We start from the raw sequence: 22,096 nt of genomic DNA on the forward strand, positions 1-22,096 counted from the left end.
TTGTAAAAAAATGATTAAACTTGAAAAAAAATTATAAAAGATGAGAGGTTAGTACAGCAAAAATGTGCTATACTTTTATATTTCAAGTAAGTTTCAATAAAAATTGTTGAAAAAGTGTCTATTTTAGTTTTTGTTACTTTGAAAATTCCATTAATCACTCACACATACAACCCTAGTTCAAAAGAATGCCATTTCGTAAGTTGTCGCTGATGCACTCTTTCTTTCTGTTCTTTTCTATTTATTTAAAAAAAGAAGTTGCTCATGCGCTCTCATCTTCTCGATATATTTTGTTATTTTCTTTTTTTGTGTTTTCGTAATCCTTTTTTTTTTTTGTTTCCTATTTTCTCACTCAGGCAGGCCGAAATCATTCATAAAACTATGCAGAGAGTAGGTAGATAGAAGACATTTTTTGTATTGACCTACTATATATGGACTGCTAGTCGTTTGACTTTTCCATACAAAAATTGAAAAAAAATGATTCCACATCTTTCTAGCTCTACTAGCGGTATAACCTTACACGGCGAAAAGAGGAAACTTTTAGTTAATGACATCTGTCGTTAAAAGGCAGTGCTTTCTCTGTTTTTCTATATTTGTTCCTTTCGCACTTCGTCAAAAATGTTGCACTTATTCTCCGCTTTTTTTTAGGGCGCTAGTATCGCGAAGAAACAAGTGGAACCAACCTGAATATGCTTCTAGCAGTCCATATATATTAAGTCAATGATTTTTTGAAAGATCATTATCTACGGTTTTCAAAAAGGGTTGTTTTGTTCTTGTTGACTCTTGGGTTTTTTCTAAGAATAAGAAGTATAGGAATGGGTGTATATCACTTTTATAGTGTAGGATAGCGTGGAAAAAAAACTGTCAAAAATAGATCCAACGCTGTCTTTCGAGCCATTCTGGTGTGTGATAGAATTAAAACCAAAGTGTAATTCAAATTCAAAAACCCTTTAAAATCATTCTTACACAATTGCAAAAATTTGTATAGAATTAAATAGTGAGAAAATAAGTCTTAGTTAATAAAAAACAAATAAAACAATAATGTATTGCTGTGTAAAATTGTGCAAAAGATATTTTTATAACCATTCAGAGACCCTTTCACATGTGAATACACTTTATTTGAAACATAAATGTATGTAAAGTGAATTTATTCATATAAATAGATTATCGTAGAATAATTTAGAACTGTGTTCTGGTAGAATTAAGTCATAAAAATAATAAAATTTGTTAAAATAGAAGTATCCTTTTTTTTGGATTTTTTTTCAATCCAAAGCTGTCAAATTGAAAATCTCACAAACAGGGGTGTATTTATTTTTGTTTGGTGATGGTAAGGCGCTGCAGCCGCCACCGGGCGCCCTTATGTGAAATTATTCTTTCCATTTGTTATTTTTTTTTCTCGCTAGCGCAAGTTTAATGTGAAAAAGATTATATAAATTGTTTTTTAGATCGAAAAATTAAGCTTTTTTTAAGTTTTCCATCCAGAAATATGTTTGAAAATTTTCACTTAAGTACTTTTACACTTTTAAGCCAATATAGTTAATGCTTAAATGCCAATATTTTATTTTTTTTTTATTTTTAAAGATCATTATAAATTTTCACGTAGATAAAACGTTGCGCCTTGCGAACAACCAACTTACTGCACTCCGTCCCTGGTTCAATGCATATGTGTTTGTGTAACTAACACTACTTTGTAAAAATGAAAAAAATGCCGCACTGGTTTCTTCAAACACCCATACCTGTACTTCTTATTCTTCTAGCAATTCATTTCGTGTATATAATATCGCACTCGCCTGAAATGCCATCCGCAACAACAACATGAAAACAAGTTTCTTTTTCATTTAAAAAATAAATAGGTACACACTCCAGAAATCTTTAATGAAAATATAGAATTCCAAACCAGTTTTCGTCCACAAACACCATATCCATATAAAGATCTATGTATGCCTACATCCATATGCATGTCACCCCGCACGCGTGAGTGCGATAAAGACAATGAAAACCAACATCCTAAGAGAAAAAAAAACCAGAGAATTCAATGGCGAGTTTGGCAATTTAAAAAGAGAGCGAAACACACTCACTAATATAATACACAAATGCTTTTACATAAGTTCTGACTTTGCTAAAAAAGGGAACTTAGTCCTAAGTAATAGTGTACACATTTTTAACACTGAAAAAAAATTCTTTATGCAAATTTGACAGAAAAAAACATTTTATAGGAAAATTTACAAAAAAAAATAGAAAAATGAAACTTTACACATCATTATTTGTTGTTATGATTTCTTGTTGGTTTTTTTTGCTTAGTAGCGAGCTAGGCCTCCTCTACTCCGTATGCAGTGTCCTACCTGGTCTCGATCAGGTGCTTCACGTTTTGTTCTTTTGTTCGGGTATGCGCTCTTAACAGGCTTTGAACGCGTTTATGAGCTCCTGTTTAGTGTTGACACAGTGTTGCCACAAGCTGAAATGAAAAGTCGCTAGGCCAACCCCTAAAAGTCGCTAGATTGGGCGAAATTCTGGAGACAAGAAGTCGCTAGAAAAAAAAATGTAAAATAAAGCTCAACAAAAATTTATTTTTGAATAACTGTATTTTTTTTTTTTTTCAAAAATTCAAAGTTATTTAACAAACCAACTTAGGGCTAGAGTAAAAAAAACAAATAAAGGTAAAACAAAAAATAGTTTAGTCTCATTGTTAATAGGTATTTAGATATCTAGATAATTCTTAAATCTTTTGGAATAAAATACTAAGTATTTATTCTGAATCACATACAAAAAGATCACTACCGATTTCTTCAAAATTCTCAGTTGCAAGAAGTTCAACAGCATTATTTTTAAATACATTTGTTTTTAAAACGATTTCTGGTAGTTCATAGGTTTTTGTTAAGTAATTTAAGCTGATTTCGAATAAGAATAATAGAATTTAAATTTTTTGTTGACAATTTATTTCTGGTTTTATTTTTCACAAGGTTCATCGTACTAAAAATGCGCTCAACTTCAGCATTAGAATGGGGAATTGACATCACAGTTCCAGCTAGCTCAAATAATTCTTGATAAATGTTGACACCCGCTGCATCTTTGTACTATGAAACATCTCCCCAAAATTTAACACTATCAAGCAGTTCTTTCCATTTCATAAAGTAAATATTTGTCCACTGCTTTAAGATCTCAGATCTCAGAAATGCTTGGCTTCAAAAGTCGCTAGAAATAATCTAGCGCCATCGAAATCTTTTTTGTCGGAAGAAGTTGAAATATCGCTAGATCTAGCGACAAAGTCGCTAGAATGGCATCCCAGGTTGACACTGCTGTGGTTTTCTTTGAGACTTCTTTTTAACAGACTATACCAAAAGTAAAAAATTGGCGTCAGAAAGAGCTGCTTGGGTGACATGGGCCATATGTGGGCGAACATTGTCTTGCATAAGAACAAACCCATCGCCAACTCTTTGTGAAAATGGAAACACAACAGGTCGTATTACCATAATACCATTTCAATGTAAGTGGCGGCAATAACGGTACCCTCATCCAGGATTATCAGCTCTGTTCTGCCTAGCAAGCATATTCCAGCCCATACCATAACACTGGGTCCCCCAAATGGGTTACTTTCGTGAATGCGCGGTTCGCTAAAACGTTCACCTGGCCTTCTTCACACGCGTACTCATTTATCATCACTCGAAAACTTGTTCGTGCTGTAAAGAGTACAGACCTCTAGTTGTCCATGGTCAAACTTTAATGCTCACGTGCGTACCTTAATCGCGCTGCACGATGCACACAGGTAAATTTTCCCAAAAACATGGCCAACATTATTTTTTGTGTTTATTCAATTTATTATTGCATGATTATATCAAAATAAGATAATTTCCATAAAATTCACCATTTTTAAGTAAATTTACACGAAAATTCACAAAAAAGAAGCAAAAAATGAAAAAAGTCGTTTTTTTTTTACTTTACGCCATAGGGTTTCTTTCATTTGACATTTAATAATACAATATTTATACATTCAATAGATTGAAAAAAAAAAAAACAGTTGAACAGTCTTTATTATAAATAAATAAATAATGCAGGCATAGATAACAACTATATACATAAATAAACATGAGTGTGAGTTTGTATGTGTGTATATCATTCAATGACTTGTGAGTTGTGAAACTGTAACTATAAGTCTGCTTGCTCGATCTCTGGTTCTATTAGAAACTGAAGTATTTCAGAGGGAAACGCATTTTTTGTTTTAGGATTTAGTTTTCTCAAACCACTTATTAATGGGTCAGAAGAGACCAAGAGATTATAAAACACATCTTCCATATTTTGCTGCCTCGAAAATTTTCTTGGGAAACTTTCTCGAAACGCTTTATATCTTTGTTTCGTGATTCTTGGGCTTCTTCGCCGAGCTGTCCAATGAATGAATAAATTTTATTGAGGCTTAAGTTTGGATACATATGGTTATTATGAAACTAAGTTAATTTTCCTTCAACAACTATTGAAAGTGCTTCTTCTGCTGTATATGGAATATTTTTCTGTTCAATTTTTTTCAAAGCTTTTGATATTTTTCAGCACGTGAAGGAGTTGAAAATATTATATTTTTCATTACATTTGATGAACAAGTTTCCCTTTTTCTCGCAGTTGCATGGCGCAGCATAGCTTAATTCTTCGGCATTATAATTAGAACGTAAATCTTCTGTTTTACATCTCTTTGACCGTTCGCTTAGGTCTGAAAAATCCATTTGAGGCCGTCCAACAAAGCCATGGGCTCAGCATGGAAACGATATTTCATATTGCAACCAATTTATATTTTGTTTTAAGAAGGTGTTGTTATTTCTGGAGGCACTCAGCCATCTTCTTCTATGTTCATATATGCAAAATCAAAATCCGTTAAATTTTTCTCTATTTGCTCCGAAATTTCAATATTTCAACCTTTGGTACCAAAAAAATTAATTTTTTCTGTAATGTCACGTGACGAACAGCTTTTTAAAAATTCAGAAAGCTTATTTCTTGAAAGAAAAATGAAAGTTAATTACGATCCTGTGTCAAAAAAGAAAAATCTAATTAAAAAAAAAAAAAAAATCACCGTCCCCAACACTTTTTGAAGCCAATATTATAAAAAGTCGCAAAAAACCACAATGTTTTAGGATTGTTTCCCATAAAGGAAACATTTAACTATTTTTCAACACTATTTTCAGTACAGAAAAACGCAAATCAACTTAACTTTTTCATTATCAAAGAAAAAAAATTTGTTTGTTTTTACTGCTCAAACACATTATCTTAAAAAGCTTTAAAATTTACTTTAGACTTAAAATTTTGCATTATCTTTGTCATTATCTTTTTTTAACATACCACTAGCAACAGAATCCATGTTAATTATTTTAAAAATCGCCAAAAAAAATTAAATTAAAAATAAAGCAAACTACTTCTTATAAGAAACCAACCTTGCTACTGCACTCGTTAATTAAAATGTTCTACTTTGAAAGCATCTACTGATTAAATAGTTACAATTTGCATCGCATGATCAATCAGGTTCTAAGCTTATGTTATTTGTAAACAACTTGGCATTAAAAAAAAACAACAAATCGCAAATTTTTTTTTTGTAGTTTTGGCCATGAATTTGGGAAAATTTACCTGTGTGCGATGGGCCGGTGTAAGTTTTGGCCGAATAGCACGCACTCTGGAACGTTGTCCATCTTCATGGTTTTGAAAGGTTTGATCACTGACTTGAGTAACAGTTGACTGCCGTAGTTAAGTTTGTAAGGTCCGGGCGGTTACATTACGCTCCCGCCGTGCAGTTATTCGATTGGACCGGTCTTCTGAGTTGTGGCTCGAATTCTTCCTGATCCAGGTCTCCTTGCTACACTCCCGGATTCCTGGAAGCGTTCCCACACGTTTCGGATAGTACGCCGCGACACACCAATACGACTTGCAACAGCCCTTTGGGACAATCCTTGATCCAGCATATATACTGCTCTAATTGCGGTCTCAGTATCCAAATGACGTTTAGAACCGAAAAATAAGGAACAACAATTAAACAAAGCAACACTTAGCAACAACGTTAGAATCGGACTGAGAAAACAAATGCAATAATTTTTGCATTTTTGCGATGGACTTTTTTGCCTATTCACTTGGAGGTAAGGGTAAAAATGTTGTTCAAAGCATTGACATGGACTCATACACATGAAAACTCTACAATTAAATGCTTCGCTTCGATAATGTTCACCAAATAAGTATTTTTAAGGCAAAAAACAAGATGAATCTTGGATGGGCCCTATTTTGTTTTGAGTAGTTTAGGTACTCCAAAGTTGTCTTTAAGAGAAAGTTTTGAAAGCAGCCCATATAAATAAATTCATACAAAGTAAGTTTATGGTAGATCTTTTTGAATGAATTTTTTGTCTTAATCCTTCTAATAATTTGAAGATAATGCTGTTGTATTCGCTATTTATTTATTATCCTTTATATAGTAAACCAAAAAACGTATAGTCATAACAAAAATTTTGAAAACGATTATAAATTAAAATTTTTTATAATTTTTTTATAAAAGTTTTTTAGACCGCGTTGGGAAGATTAAACAACCAAATTACACACCAAGCGAACAAGATATATTGAGATGTCGTGTACTAACATCCGGAATATTTGAAACTCGATTTCAAGTTGACAAAGTTAATTTTCAGTAAGATTTACAACTCGCACAAATAATCAAATAATCAATTATTTAATTTTCATTCCATAGCATGTTTGACGTAGGAGGCCAACGAGACGAAAGGCGTAAGTGGATCCAATGCTTTAACGATGTTACTGCTATCATTTTTGTTACTGCCTGCTCCAGTTACAATATGGTTTTACGTGAAGATCCTACACAAAACCGCCTTAGGGAGTCGCTTGATCTTTTCAAAAGCATTTGGAACAACAGGTATTAATATAATTTTAATTAGTGATGCCGCAGAATAGTTGGCGAATATGGGCGAATAGTTCCCCAAACTTCCGCAACATTCGGCTGAATACCAAAAAGCATATACATATATTATAAAAGAGAATTAATTTGCAGTCCAGATGCAATGGTCATAACACGTCAAAAGTCACGTAGGATTGAGATGGATGCAGCTATTCGGCCAACTATTCGGCCGAATAGTTGGCCAAAGATGTGCATCTATCTTACTCCTACGTGACTTTTGACGTGTTTTGATCATTGCATCTGGACCGCAAATTAATTACACAGCCACACAAAAAAATATAAAAGCTCTGACCTAGGGTTGCGACTAGGTTTTTCAAATAGTTTTTGGGTCGCTGAAACCGAATCCAAGTCCGTTTTGCCCCATCACTGAGATGGGGCAAAGTTGCGGCTAGGTTTTCCATATAGTTTTTGGGTCGCTAAAACCGAATCCGAAGTTTATTTTGCCTTATCACGTCAGGTTTTTGAAATATCCTCAAAAAATGTCTAAACTCAAAAAAAAAAATTCTTATCTGACATTTGTTGAGGCTATCTCTAAAACCTGACGTGATACGGCAAAATAGACTTCGGATTCGGTTTTAGCAACCCAAAAACTATATGAAAAATCTAGTCGCAACTCCAGATAAGAATTTTTGTTCTTTTAGTTTTGACATTTTTTTGAGAATATCTCAGAAACCTGACGTGATAAGGCAAAATTGACTTCGAATCTGGATTCAGCGATCCAAACTATATTATTGACATATTCGCACATCCAGATCAGAGAAAAAAAAACACCCAAACGCAGTTCTTTTCAGTTTGAAGTTTCATGTGTGTTTTTTCATAAACTCCCTTTATAAAAAATTAACTGCTACAATATCATCTTCATCACTTGACGACTATGAAAATGATTAAGAGAGTAATAGCAGACCGTTCATGACAATTGTAGAAGGATGCTTAGTCGGTTGAGATGTCGGAAGGCCCCATTTCCGATTGAAAACTTTGAGACCAAAGGATATTTTTTAAAAATGTATTTTATTTAACAATCGAAGTTTTAACAATAGTACTGGAGCTACGAGTACTTCTATTGAGTGGTATTACTATGGGGTTCCCTCCCTTTGCTAGTATGCGGTTAGGTTAGGTTAGGTAGCAGTGGTTGTCAGGCAAGTTACCCGACACACTTAGACCCTTATGGATCCATTGTGATACCACAAAAGACTAGCAAGTTGGAACTCACTAGCCGAACCACTCGGAGCTTCTTATGAATGAAGATAGACTTTTAACGTCCGTTTTCACTAGATCGCTAGTATATTCATAGAAGAATTCTCCTAGATGGAGTTTTCTTCTACTGGAGAGAGCAGGGCATGTGCACAGAAGATGTTGAACAGTTTCCTCTTCTTCTTCTTCCATGCAGCTTCTGCAGAAATCGTTAGAGAACACGCCCATTCTTTTTGCGTGTCTACCTATTAGACAGTGTCCTGTAAGAACACCTATGGTGGAGCTAATATGCATTCTGTTTAAATTCAACAAACCCTTTGAACGTTTGAAGTCTATACAAGGTCATATTTGTTTAGTAGCTATGCAAGTATTGCTCTGAGTTCATCTGAGGTTGGTTTTCTTTAAAGCGTCCTGCGTTAGCATAAGTTTACATGTAGCGATAGGTGTTCCTATATTGTTCCTTTCTGGTTGTAGAGGAGTGATTTTTCTTTGTTTGGCAAGTTCGTCTGCCCTGCAATTGCCTGGAATGTCTCTATGTCCCGGCACCCATACGAGGTGAATGTGAAACTGTTCAGACATCTCCCTTAGAGATGTTTGACAGTCGAGGACCGTGATTGAATTTGTAGTGACAGAGGCAAGAGATTTAATAGCTGCATGGCTGTCCGAGAAGATCCGAATATCCGTGTTGGATATTACGTTTTCTCTGAGCCAAGAGAGAACCTCCTTAATCGCCAGAATTTCTGCTTGGAACACGCTACATTGATCTGGTAGGCGGAAGAAAAGACTGAGATTCAGTTTTTCCGAGAATATACCACTTCCTACACCTTCGTTGGTTTTTGAACCGTCAGTATAGAAGTGTAAAGAGTCATTGTCCAGAGTGCTAAGGTCCTCCCATTCAGTTCTGGAGGGAATAGAGTTCTGGAAATTATTATCGAACACCAATTGAGGTGTGGTATAGTCTAAACGATCCGGAATGAATCCGAAGTTGTTTAGAATATTAGTGTGGCCAATATGATTACTGGTCCACTGAAGGGTCGCTTTTAGACGAGTAGCTGATCTTGCTGCTACTTGTTTGCTGAAAATGTCTAGGGGTGTGAGATTTAGTAGTATGTCGAGGGCGTCAGAAGGGGTTGACCTTAGCGCACCACCTATGCACATACTAGCATATGCGGTTGGTGTTCCGCAGTTATTACAGAAGGCCTAAGGAAACGCTATAATAATACTTTCAGAAAAGTAGCCAAGGATAAGAAGCGGTAAGTGTTACCTCTGTAGTATCTTGACTCTTTCCTGGTCCAATCGAAAGTGATTTAATTCTAATTTCGGCTCTAATTTTATAGCAAGAAAACATTGGAAATTTATTGAGTAATAAGGAGGCTTTGAAATTTAGAAAATAAAAATAAATACATAATAATATAGTCAAAGGCTACATTGATTTCAAACTTTTATAAAAATAAAATATAAAAAATATGCAAAGGCGGTACTGTATGCTAACAACAATAATGTGTTGTTACATTCTCCCCCTCTGGAGCTGAAGTCGTCCCGACAATGCGACAGGGTTTTTGAAAGGTCTTCTTTTTATTCTTCCTGTGATTATACGGACAGATTGGTTGTCAACTGCGAGTACGTTGTAAATTGAGCTCCCGAAAAAAAGTTTAAAAAGGAGGATATTAATCCATTAAATATAAAAAAGTATCTGTCAATAAGCTTGTTTTTTAACATATAATTCGTTATTTCAGTAAGTTATAGTCTATAAGTTACTAACTGATAACATAAAAAAAAAAAAGATTGTACTTCGTACCTAACCTTATAAGCCTTTGGCTAATGCATGCAACAAAAAATAAAAACAAAAGACAACTCGCAGCTACATCTCACGATTCTTTTGGAATAGAGAAGCGACAATCGACCAACGTCAACATGCCCACCGTGAGTAATATGTCTATCGCCGATTTAAACGCTCTTTTGGATAAAAAGTTGAGCCTCTTGACATTAAAAGACGATATTGCCGCGCTGACCCAGGAAGTCACAACACTTCGAGCTAATCAAAAGGAATGCATAGCGAAAATTTCTTATTTGGAGGATCAAAACGTGCGTCTTGAATCCGAACTCGATAGATTATTGAAAAAAGGAACGGAGAACAATCTTGCTGTCAGCTTGCCGAGTGACAACCCCAAAGAATCTGCGGACAAAGAAAAAAATGGTCAGCGAAGACCTTCTTGATGAAGAGTTTATTGGAGCAGTAAAGACAGCTTACCCGGTAAAATGCAACAAAGCTGGTATGACTAATGTAGTCGTACAACTTTCTAGCCGTTCAGCAGCATTTAATGTTCTTAAGAAGTCCAGCAAGCTGAAAAATTCAAACATTTTCATCTACAGGGACCTACCTTTTAATGTACGTAGGAAACGAAGGGCATTTGTGCAGACACAGGCAGCGATCAGGTCGCAACTTCCCACATTAAAAACATCCCTAAGAGATGAGCGCCTGGAAATCGATGGAAAATTTTTCACCTGGGACAACAACCGTGGTTTAAGATGTGGAGACGAAGATGGATTCATTGTTTTGGGTCAAAAATTTGATTCCTTAAGAGAAATAAAAGCAAAACTTCCACACAACAAAAAATTTACTCACGATGCTAAAACGTCAAGAACATCAAATGGAAATGTCAAACAATCCTCCTATATTACCGATGCGCCATCTCTTGAGCAACACTAGAACGATAAAAGAGCCGGATGTTCCCATGAATGATTTCCGACATCCCTAAGAGATGAGCGCCTGGAAATCGATGGAAAATTTTTCACCTGGGACAACAACCGTGGTTTAAGATGGGGAGACGAAGATGGATTCATTGTTTTGGGTCAAAAATATGATTCCTTAAGAGAAATAAAAGCAAAACTTCCACACAACAAAAAATTTACTCACGATGCTAAAACGTCAAGAACATCAAATGGAAATGTCAAACAATCCTCCTATATTACCGATGCGCCATCTCTTGAGCAACACTAGAACGATAAAAGAGCCGGATGAGCGCCTGGAAATCGATGGAAAATTTTTCACCTGGGACAACAACCGTGGTTTAAGATGGGGAGACGAAGATGGATTCATTGTTTTGGGTCAAAAATATGATTCCTTAAGAGAAATAAAAGCAAAACTTCCACACAACAAAAAATTTACTCACGATGCTAAAACGTCAAGAACATCAAATGGAAATGTCAAACAATCCTCCTATATTACCGATGCGCCATCTCTTGAGCAACACTAGAACGATAAAAGAGCCGAATGATTTCCGACCGTCAGTCAGCAGTTATTTTTAAAAACTAATATTATTAATAAAATTAGTCTCAAAGAATATTAAGCTATAATATCTCAGGTCTTAGAAATAAACTTATTTATCCTGATTTTTTAAATTATATAAGAGAATTTGATATTTTCATACTGATAGACACCTTTTTAACTGAAGATCAATATGAGCAATTTAATAACTTTTTTAGAGGGTACGAACTTAAGTGGACAGCTGCGATAAAAACTCATAATTTTGGAATAGCAAGTGGTGGGATGGTAGTAGGTTTCAAAAGTTATCTCAAACACATTTTAAAATTTGATTTGCTGGTGCAGCTGCAAGAAACCAATCTTTTGTTGTTAGGAGATTTTAATGCACGCATAGCAGATGAACTTGGTTAACCTGCTTACTCTTCAGATCTTTCAACAAGCCTGAATTATACACGTGCATCAAAAGACAACCGAAAAGACGGCAAAGGACAACAATTTTTAGAATTATGTGATTCTCTTAACATGACTGTTTTGAACGGTCGAAGTGAAGGAGACACACATGGAGAATTAACTTTTATAAGATCTTCCGGTCATTCGGTCATAGACTATGGTGTAGCTGCTGGTACCTGGCTCAAAATGATAGATGATTTTAATGTAGAAACGAAGACATTTTCTGAGCATATGCCATTGGAAACTTCAATTGACACTAATATATGTATGTTAATCAGTTTTAACAACAGACTTAAATCTGCCACCTAAATTAAAATGGAAAGAAAATCCTACCATCGTCTTCTGAATACGGAACTAGTATTATGAATCTTCTCCATTTCCTGTCATGGAAGAATTACTGGAGGTTATAGTAAAGGCTTACCCGCGTCAAACAAATTCAGTGAACAAACAAAAGCTCGAACATACAAAAAAATGGTTTGATACGGATTGAGTAACTGCTCGGAACCTTTCGTTTTCTTTTCTCGCCTTATTTCGTTCGCTAAATAAGCCCTCCTTTGAATTATTGTATCAAGATGCAAACAAAAAATACAAAACACTGTGTCTTCAGAAGAAAGCGGATTACAACAGAAGCATCGTGGACTCACTGTGTTCGGCTAGATCTTCTGCTGATTTCTGGAAGGCAATGAAACTAGTAAATGGATCGAAACCAATTATTGCTTGTGAGCTTAAGGCGACAGTCCTAAAAGATGACTTTTCTTCTCTTCTTAATACGCAATGCAGGGCCTCAATGTTCCACTATGCAATCCCGCTCATCGTGGATGAGTCACTGGACACAGATTTCACCGAAGAAGAATTACAATTAGCATTGGATAGAGCCAAAAACAACAAAGCAGCAGGAACTGATAGAATACCTTCCGAATTCTTCAAGTACCCCTCGTCTACTTATCTTCACTTTTAAAATGCTTCAATACAATCTACGAGACTATGACCGTCCCCTTTACTTTTTTATCTTCTGTTATCTTCCCATTATTTAAAAAAGGACCCGTCTGTCGCAAATAATTATAGAGGAATATCGTTTTTGAACGCAGGAATGAAGACATTTACAAGTATGCTCTTTTCCAGATTATCAGAATGGGTAGCTGACAAGAAAAAGCTTAGTGAGCTTCAGGCAGGATTTAGACCTGGCTACTCGACAATAGATCAGGTGTTTTTACTAACAAATATTGCTGAATTGCATCTTCATCGAGGTGAAAAACTGTACGCTTTCTTTATCGATTTTAAGGCTGCCTTTGATAGTATAGATAGAGAAGCGCTATTTTATAAACTATCGAATATTGGTTTATCTACCAAAATGTGCAGAATCCTACGAGCTCTCTACTCTAAGGATTGCATATCTGTTTGGGACGGTGACAGTCTTCTTCTGAACACTTCACTTCCTCAATGGGACTTAAACAAAGTTGTGCTTTCTTTTCCCCTTTTTACCCTATTCATCGATGATTTGGCAGAACATGTTGGAGGAGGGGTGCAGATTTTGGAAGAAACAATACCAGGCTTATTATACGCTGATGACATCGTTCTTTTCGCAGAATCGCCTATGCAACTACAAGAAATGATAGTTAGACTTGAAACATATTGTGATACGTGGAACTTGTCAGTTAATCTTGAGAAATCCGATATAATGATTTTCAGAAAAGGGCATGGAAGGTATTCTCGAGAGGAAAAATGGAACTTCCAGAGGCAGGAGGTAAAAATAGTCAAAAAATTTAAGTACCTTGGAGTGACTATAACAAGTGATCTTTGTATGAAAAAACACTTAAAAGCTAAACTTCAGGAAGCCAAAGCTGCACTATGCATTTCTTGGAAAAATTGCGTCGCTAACAAAGCTTTCAGTCACTCAACCAAATACAGACTCTTTCAAGCAGTGGCCAAATCGATCATGCTTTACTCTGCGCAAGTGTGGGGCTATAAAGTATATGAAGATGTCGAAAAATTGCCGTCAACGATTTCAAACTACATGCTTCATATTGAAACAGAGCTACCTCCGCTGTTTATTGATACTCTTAAAACCCATTTCGAGTTTTAAACTATCTGATCGCAAACAAACTGAACTTTGTCGGAGCTTGGTTTCAAATTTCGAGTTCCGTGAATGAAACACTGGTACTCAATGTACATGATCATTCAGCATTAAAACAATCTCTTTATCAGTTGGTGACCAAATTAGATGAACAATCTCACCAGAGTTTCATCAACCAGGCCAAATCATCGCAATATAGAGATTTTTACAGCAACCTGCAGTATGACCTAGGACCTCTTAATTATTTTAATGATAAGAATCCTACAGAAATGATATCGCTGATACAACGAGCTAGAGGGGAAATCCTTCCTCTTAATTTCATTCCACATAGACCTGATTTGCCTCTCGACTGCGACATCTGCAACATGCATGCCAGAGAAAACGTGGCACACTTTCTACGATCATGCCCAATTCTCCAAGAAATTAGACGAAATATTTTTGGAAAAAAACATTTGACATCAGATGAAGTCATTCAAATTTTAAATGGGGCAAAAAGTTGGGAAAATTTGTACAAATTTGTTCGTTTGGCTCTAAGTTATAGAAAGAAAATACAAACAGAAAGCTTTTGATCTATCAGTTTTGATTTTAAAAATAAGAAATTAAAAAAAAAAAATTGTTCTTAATATTGTAAACTATTTTATTCTATTTGAAAAATTAACACAAAACGCTTTGTATAACATATTATATTATATTCTGTCAATCTGACTGACGGTCCGTCAGTCAGATTGACGGTTATACACCAGGTCGTAATCGACTTGTATTTAAATATTGTATTTATAAATTTATATTTTTAGGCTTACATAAAGTCTAATCTAATCTTATCTAATCTATTCTTCCTGTGTTTTACTTGGGTCCTTTAGTAAATACTTATTCTCGCTTGTCGGAGATAGAAGCTTTTCTCTCCCTGGATCAAAATATCTCGGTATGAATAAGTGCTGCCATTTTGATTTGAACGGTCTGTCCCATAAGGTGAATCAGGTCCAAAATGGTCTTCAGTTTAATATATCAAAGATTGTTGCTAATTGTTGTGCAGTTAAATGAAACTGGTGCGAGTTCTTTTCGCAGATTAAGGTAGTTGTAGCGGACTAATCGTGGAACCTTTATTTCCCTTAAAAGTCATACTGGAGGGTGATGGGGCCAAACGGACTTCAAATTCGGATTCAGCGTGCCCAAAAACATATAGAAAGATAGGTCTGGTTCTTGGTACATGACACTTTTTTTTTTGTGTGCCGGTGAAATTAATAACAAAAACAAAAAAAAAAAAAAAAACAAATCAAATAAAAGTATTGGACTGTTTTGGGCATAAACGAAAAATACCAAGACTGGAAACTGAGCGGTCGAATGACGTTTGCCTACAAGCTGCGAGGTGTGGTGAATTTCGTCAATCTATCGTTGTGTTCGTGTTGGATGTGTGGTGAATGTCGTGAATCTATAAATATGTGCGTGTTAACGTCATCTACCAACGTAATGGCTTTCACATGTATTCACAGACAACACTGTACACAAAAGGGTTTTGGGGGGTAAGACGTACGAAAGTTTCCAGCCTTTGTATAGTTTGTCGATGGTCTTGGGATTCAAACCCCAGACCTTCTCTTTTCCCCCGAGTCCGAACGGCTAAGCAAAGAAGCATTTTTCCAATTCCTCTTAACTTAGGCCGATTTCGTTCACTAGTAGTTTAACATAACTTGAGGATTTTTTGTTGCGGATTTGCTTTTGTTCACTCAAAGTTGTGATTTTAAAATTTTGGTTTTCAACTATAGAGTTTGTCAACTTGAGATTTTCTCAATTTCCGGAAAAAGTAGAGTTTAAAAAGAAACAATAAAAAAGACTTGTGGCACTCGAGGGCTGCCGCGGTAAAGCTTTTGCATTGCATTTTTTATCAACTTATGCAATTATAATTTGTTTACCTAGACTACACAAAAGCAATGATTATATTTTGTATCTACCTATCATTCATATACAACAGCAAGGTCAGATTTGAAAATGCATACACACTATCTCATGTCATAAACTTCTCCAGATAAAAAAAAATAAGAAAACACAAGAATACTTTTTCTCATCTGATTTAATATCGCAAGCTTAATGCAACGCTTTACTCGTTCAAAAATCACAAAAAGTTGAACAAGAAACAAAAGAATGGGAAGAAAAAACAAAAGAAAAGCAAATACAGTTAATTTTTTTGGCTCCTGATTTATTCTGCAGACACAGCATTTATGGTCTTCTTCCTTACTCCTTTCTTTCTTGTCTAATGTCGTTTTCTTTCACTCTTTTAAGGAGTACTCTAAATTTGTACTCCTTTTTCTAGAGTGATTGAACATAATGAGAGTAATTTTTTTTTGTTATTGTGTGTGTGACAAGCTGACAAGGCACTTTTAAGGAGTACTCTAAATTTGTACTCCTTTTTCTAGAGTGATAGAACATAATGAGAGTAATTTTTGTTTGTAATTGTGTGTGTGACAAAGCAAAAATGGACAATTTCCTTGAAAAAAATAGTGATAACAGGCCTGGGTAATAAAAATTTATGAATAAAATAAAAAATTAATAACATATGAAGCATAATAAGCGTTCGTTGATAAGTCTGCTTCTACACGAAGACGCAAGGCGCAGCAATTATCTTCATATTTCCTTTTGATTTCGTTACTGTGTGTCGCGCGGTTCTACACGTAGTATTTTTTTGAAGACGCAAATTTGACAGCTATTTTCTTTGGTTTTATTTTGTTCTTGTTTTCGTACGATGACTTCTACAGGAAGACGTAGACGCACAAGATGCACATTCATAAGTACAACAGCAATAAAAGAACAAGAATAAAGAGAAACGTCAAAAAGGGTCACAAAACTTTTTACCGGAGACTCACGGTAGAAAATCTTCCTTCCCTTTTTTTGGAATTTTCTTTCTCCCTTGCTCTTATGTGCGTCTCGCGCTTTGCGTCTTCGTGTAGAAGCGGACTTAGTTTTAATTTTGGTATATTTTTCATTATGTTTATGATCGGTTTTTCAGCCTAATTGACACACACCCTTAGTTTGATATTATAATTATTGTAAAATAAAAATATCCCATCAACGCAAAAAAAAATGGGATTTTTTTGTTTTATGGCACAGGATTTTTTTTTATTGATCAAGAACACTGGCTGAAAAATTTGTTTATTCGGTTTTCAATTTCATTTTGGAAAAAGTGAAGAATTAACGAAAAAAATGGAAGAAATACTTTTGTGGCGTCGAAGAACACAAAACCTTCAAAAGTGCAAAAATAAGTACTAAAAGGGTACTCTCATTGGAGTGAAAGAAAACGACATAACACAATTTATATAACCCTCTTTGTCTGAACCAAAACCATTCACACAAACAGCGCTTGCTTGCTCTCGTTCGTCTCGATACATGCAAGCTTCGTACAATTGTACATTCGTACCATGTACACTAGGGTGTCCGTTATTTCCCAAAGTGATGTTTTCGGGGGAGACACCCCCTAGATCGAAAGCTTAGGGCCTAAATAAGGGGAATTTAGCAAGGTCATTAACCCGTGCCTCTAGGGTCATACTTTCCCCATACAAATTTGTATGGGAAATTTTTAACTCATACATAAAATTTTTTTTCCCTCGAGTTAAATCATTTTTTTTTTAATGTTTGATAATTCTGGTTGGAAAACAGTTACTTTAAAAGATCACATTCAAAATTTCCCGTTAAAATTTTTTTTTATATTTTATTTCTGTTTTTGAAATTATTTTCGTAGTTTTTGCTTTCACCTATCACACAATTTTAAATGCAGTTTTATTGGTTTTTAATTCTTTTCAAATATTGCATTCAAAAATTTGTGAAAAAATCAAAAATTCCAATTTTTTTTAATTTTTGCCGTTTTTTATAATAAATAAATATTATTAAATACTTTACCCTTTCTTGTTTGCAATTTTTTTCATGTAATTTTTAGGTGAATAATTTTTAAACAAAATTAAATAAATAAATTGTAAACATATCTCTTGTAGTTCGAGAAAAATAAATTTAAACGTATAAAAACGGCAAAAATTTCAAAAAAAAATTTCAAAAACTGAAATTTTTTATTTATTCACAAATTTTTGAATGCAATATTTGAAAAGAATTAAAAACCAATAAAACTGCATTTAAAATTGTGTGATAGGTGAAAGCAAAAACTACGAAAACAGCTAATAATTTCAAAAACCGAAATAAAATATAAAAAAAATTTTAACGGGAAATTTTGAATGTGATCTTTTAAAGTAACTGTTTTTTAACCAGAATTATCAAACATTAAAAAAAAATATGATTTAACTCGAGAGAAAAACAATTTTATGTATGAGTTAAAAATTTCCCATACAAATTTGTATGGGGAAAGTATGACCCTAGAGGCACGGGTTAATGACCTCCAAAAATTTTTTTTTTTGCTAAATTCCACTTATTTAGGCCCTAAGCTTTCGATCTAAGGGGTGTCTCCCCCGAAAACATCACTTTGGGAAATAACGGACACCCTAATGTACACATACACACATATCATACACGTTTAGTTATTTATCCATGTGTGCGGCGTGATAATTTTTCGTTATTAATTTTCGTTACTACATTTTTTGGTTCATGCCCATGTCTGCCATAAAATCTATGCAATAGCTTAAAAGAAAAACGGGAAATACCCTTCAAGCAAGAAAACGGAGCTCAGCAAAGACACTCCGACCTCAAAACGCGAAAAACGGAATTGCACTCACACACTTACAACTTTTTGTGTATGAACACAAAGTCGAACGAGAATCGTGGTGAAAAATGAGAAAAGGAAAAAAAAGACAAAGCCAACAAGAGCCAAAGCGTCATTTTGTTATTTTTTGTTGAAGTGTTTGATCGCGTCTTGTCTCGTGTCGTTGTTTGTATAATGTTAGTTTATTAATTATAAACAATTATATTAAATTATAAACAATATGGAAAACAAAAAAGTTATGTTGTATATATCGCTCAAAGTGTTTGGGTTAAAGTGATGTTTCTGCTTGTGTTGTAGATGTAATCTCTAACGATGAAGAAAAATCCAGAAGGTGAAACATGCGATTGGGCATCTAAAGAAACACCAACAACAGCAGCAGCATCAAATAAAATAAAATGAAAAAAATGTATTGTATTTAATATTGTATTTATTGTGAAAATTTCGTTTGCCAAAATAAAATAAAAAAAAAAAACAATTTCAGTGAACAAAATTAATAAACCGAGTTTTTTTTTTGTTAGAAATGTCAAACATATTCGATCATATTCGATACTCGAGTATCGATCGATGTCAAATTCCGGACGTCATTCATTCCGACTTCGGCTCCGTTTTCTCGGAATGGAGATTTTCACCACACCAATACATATGCAATCGACTTCGCGGTGATTATAATTTCCATACTAATTTGAGCCGCCTTCGGACCCGTTTCTGAGCCGAAGTCGGACTCAGCTCCGCCTCAGGCGGAGCGGATTGGGACCGAGGTCGGACTTGTTTGCTTGAAGGGTAGGATTGCGCGGGGAATTCGGAAAAATATCGAATTGATTAATTGAATTTTCATCTAGCGTCTTTGTTTGGTCGTCCGGAACAGTCCGGAGTAGTGCCGAGTAATTCTGAAATAGTTCGTTTGGCATTAAGTGACAGTTCTGATTCTGAAAAGAAAAGAAAATCGATCAACGGATTTAAAGACGGAATCGGTAACAGATAACACTCATATACTTTAAATTTCAAATCGAAATCGCTTAAGTAAAATAAATGGACACCGATTAAAAAGGGTGAAATCGGGGTCAAATAAATTATATCTTCATTCATATTGGACAGTATGATCATGTTTGAGAGACCCCTTCAAGCAAACAAGTCCGACCTCGGTCCGAATCCGCTCCGCCTCGGGCGGAGCTGAGTCCGACTTCGGCTCAGAAACGGGTCCGAAGGCGGCTCAAATTATTATGGAAATTATAATCACCGCGAAGTCGATTGCATATGTATTGGTGTGGTGAAAATCTCCATTCCGAGAAAACGGAGCCGAAGGCGGACATGAGTCGGAGCAGCGAAAACCTACCAGAAAGAGGAATAAAAAAGGGATGACGTTTCGCATTTGCGACCAAAAAAAGAACAAGATTTATTTTTTCTTTCACTGAAACTGTTTTATTTTTTATTTTATTTTGGCAAACGAAATTTTCACAATAAATACAGTATAAGATACAATACATTTTTTCATTTTATTTTATTTATTGCTGCTGCTGTTGTTGGTGTTTCTTAAGATGCCCAATCGCATGTTTCACCTTCTGCCTTTTTCTTCATCATTAGAGATTACATCTACAACATAAGCAGAAACACATCACTTTAATCCAAATGATATATACAATACAACATACCTTTTTTTGTTTCCATATTGTTTATAATTTGATATAATTGTTTATAATTATAATAATATTATACTAACAACGACACGAGACACGACGCGACTATACACTTCAACAAAACATAACAAAATGACGCTTTTGCTCTTATTGGCTATGTCTGTCCTTACTTTTTTTTCCATTTCTCACTTTTCACCACGATTCTCGTTCGACTTTGTGTTCAGACACAAAAAGTTGCAAGCGTGTGAGTGCAACCCCGATTTTCGCGTTCTGAGGTCGGAGTGTCTTTGTTGAACTCAGTTTTCTTGCTTGAAGGGACGCTATCAGTGTCATTAACTATTTCTTCATCTTTTATAATTAACCACACAATAATAAAACACAATGAAGAAATCAGAAGAAATTTGCATTTGTTAACTCCATCTTTTTTGTTTCTTTATCGCAGCATAAAATACGAAATGAATCTATTTTCATTTTCAGATGGCTACGCACAATTTCTGTTATTCTTTTTTTAAACAAGCAGGACTTGCTGGCAGAGAAAATCAAGGCTGGAAAAAGTAGACTATCTGACTATTTTGCTGAATTTCTCAGATATGAAACTCCAAGTAACAATTTTTTTATTGTTAAGAAAAACATATTAACTAAACATTCTTTCAGATGATGCAATATTAGATGCTGGGGAAAACCCTGAGGTCGTAAGAGCCAAATATTTTATCCGAGATGAATTCCTGGTAAGATGAAAAAGCAAATTATGTTTATTGAAATTAATAGTTCACGATTTTTTCTTCTGTTTGTAATTGTTTTTTATGCAGCGTATTTCCACTGCAAGCGGAGACGGCAAACATTATTGCTATCCACATTTTACATGTGCAGTTGATACAGAAAACATAAAAAGAGTGTTCAACGACTGTCGGGACATTATACAAAGAATGCATCTGCGTCAGTATGAACTTTTATAGGTTTTTAAAATAATAAAATAAACCCAAAAACTATAACAATGTAATACAATGTTGCAGATGATCATCACAAAAAAAAAATAAATAACGATGGTATAATATTGCTATGTTGCGTATTACTACCATTAGAACACGCCATAAAAATATTTAAAATAAAATACTAATTATTTATTGAAACTAACTCATAATATTCAACCATTGAATCATAGGACAATTATGTAACTTTAGTAAAATGTGAATATCATAAAAAATTATATAAATATAATATAAAGAAACTGTTTATACTTCATAAGATAAATTTGAAAAAAAAATGTAAAGTTCTCCGCTATAAATAAGGTACTCACAAAATCAAACGTGCTAGTTGGTTTTCCTTATAATTTTCGTTATATTTTTTAAATCTATAGATAGGGTAGATGCATATATTATTTTAATTACTATTTTTGTGTTATTGCAAATTACATTTTTTATCTATTAGTTCTAAAGGTTTAATATTCTATTATCCGAACGAACTCTTTAAGTGAAACGAAAATCTTTTTCGAACGACTGTGACTGTGCTTTCCACGCCATCTACCACTTGGAGCGGTACCCTGATATATATTTTTTTTCGATATGACGTTCAATGTAGTTTCCATAAGAAAAAAAAAAAGAAAACAAAAAGGACCTCAAAAACATTTATTTTAAAAATTAATTTTATATGAACGAGTATCAATGTTATGATTGGTGCATATATCTAAATCAATTTTAAAATATACCAGAAAGAATAATAATTCCTGCGCAATTTGTCTTCAAAATGTGTAGCAAATCACAAGAAAACAACAACAAATACTATTAAAAATAAAGAAACTATTTTGGTGTAAATTTGTTCGAAATTGTTGCAAATAAAAAAGTGCTTTGTGTATTTTTTGTTGTTTTCT

The 22,096-nt window shown here is 34.4% G+C and overlaps 1 protein-coding gene across 2 annotated transcripts in view; it reads left to right on the plus strand.

The window, feature by feature from the left end:
- Positions 1-21,875, plus strand: part of LOC129907415 (guanine nucleotide-binding protein G(s) subunit alpha) — a 298,316-nt gene extending 276,441 nt beyond the window's left edge. For both annotated transcript variants that reach the window (XM_055983618.1, XM_055983627.1), the window contains exons 5-9: positions 6,512-6,640; positions 6,701-6,880; positions 20,707-20,831; positions 20,884-20,957; positions 21,039-21,875. In XM_055983618.1, the coding sequence (XP_055839593.1) occupies positions 6,512-6,640; positions 6,701-6,880; positions 20,707-20,831; positions 20,884-20,957; positions 21,039-21,185 (655 nt within the window). In that variant the 3' untranslated portion in view covers positions 21,186-21,875. The remainder of the gene's footprint in view (positions 1-6,511; positions 6,641-6,700; positions 6,881-20,706; positions 20,832-20,883; positions 20,958-21,038) is intronic.
- The last annotated feature ends 221 nt before the right edge of the window (positions 21,876-22,096 follow it).

The sequence above is a fragment of the Episyrphus balteatus genome, chromosome 1, assembly GCF_945859705.1.
Source record: "Episyrphus balteatus chromosome 1, idEpiBalt1.1, whole genome shotgun sequence".
Classification (NCBI taxonomy): domain Eukaryota; kingdom Metazoa; phylum Arthropoda; class Insecta; order Diptera; family Syrphidae; genus Episyrphus; species Episyrphus balteatus.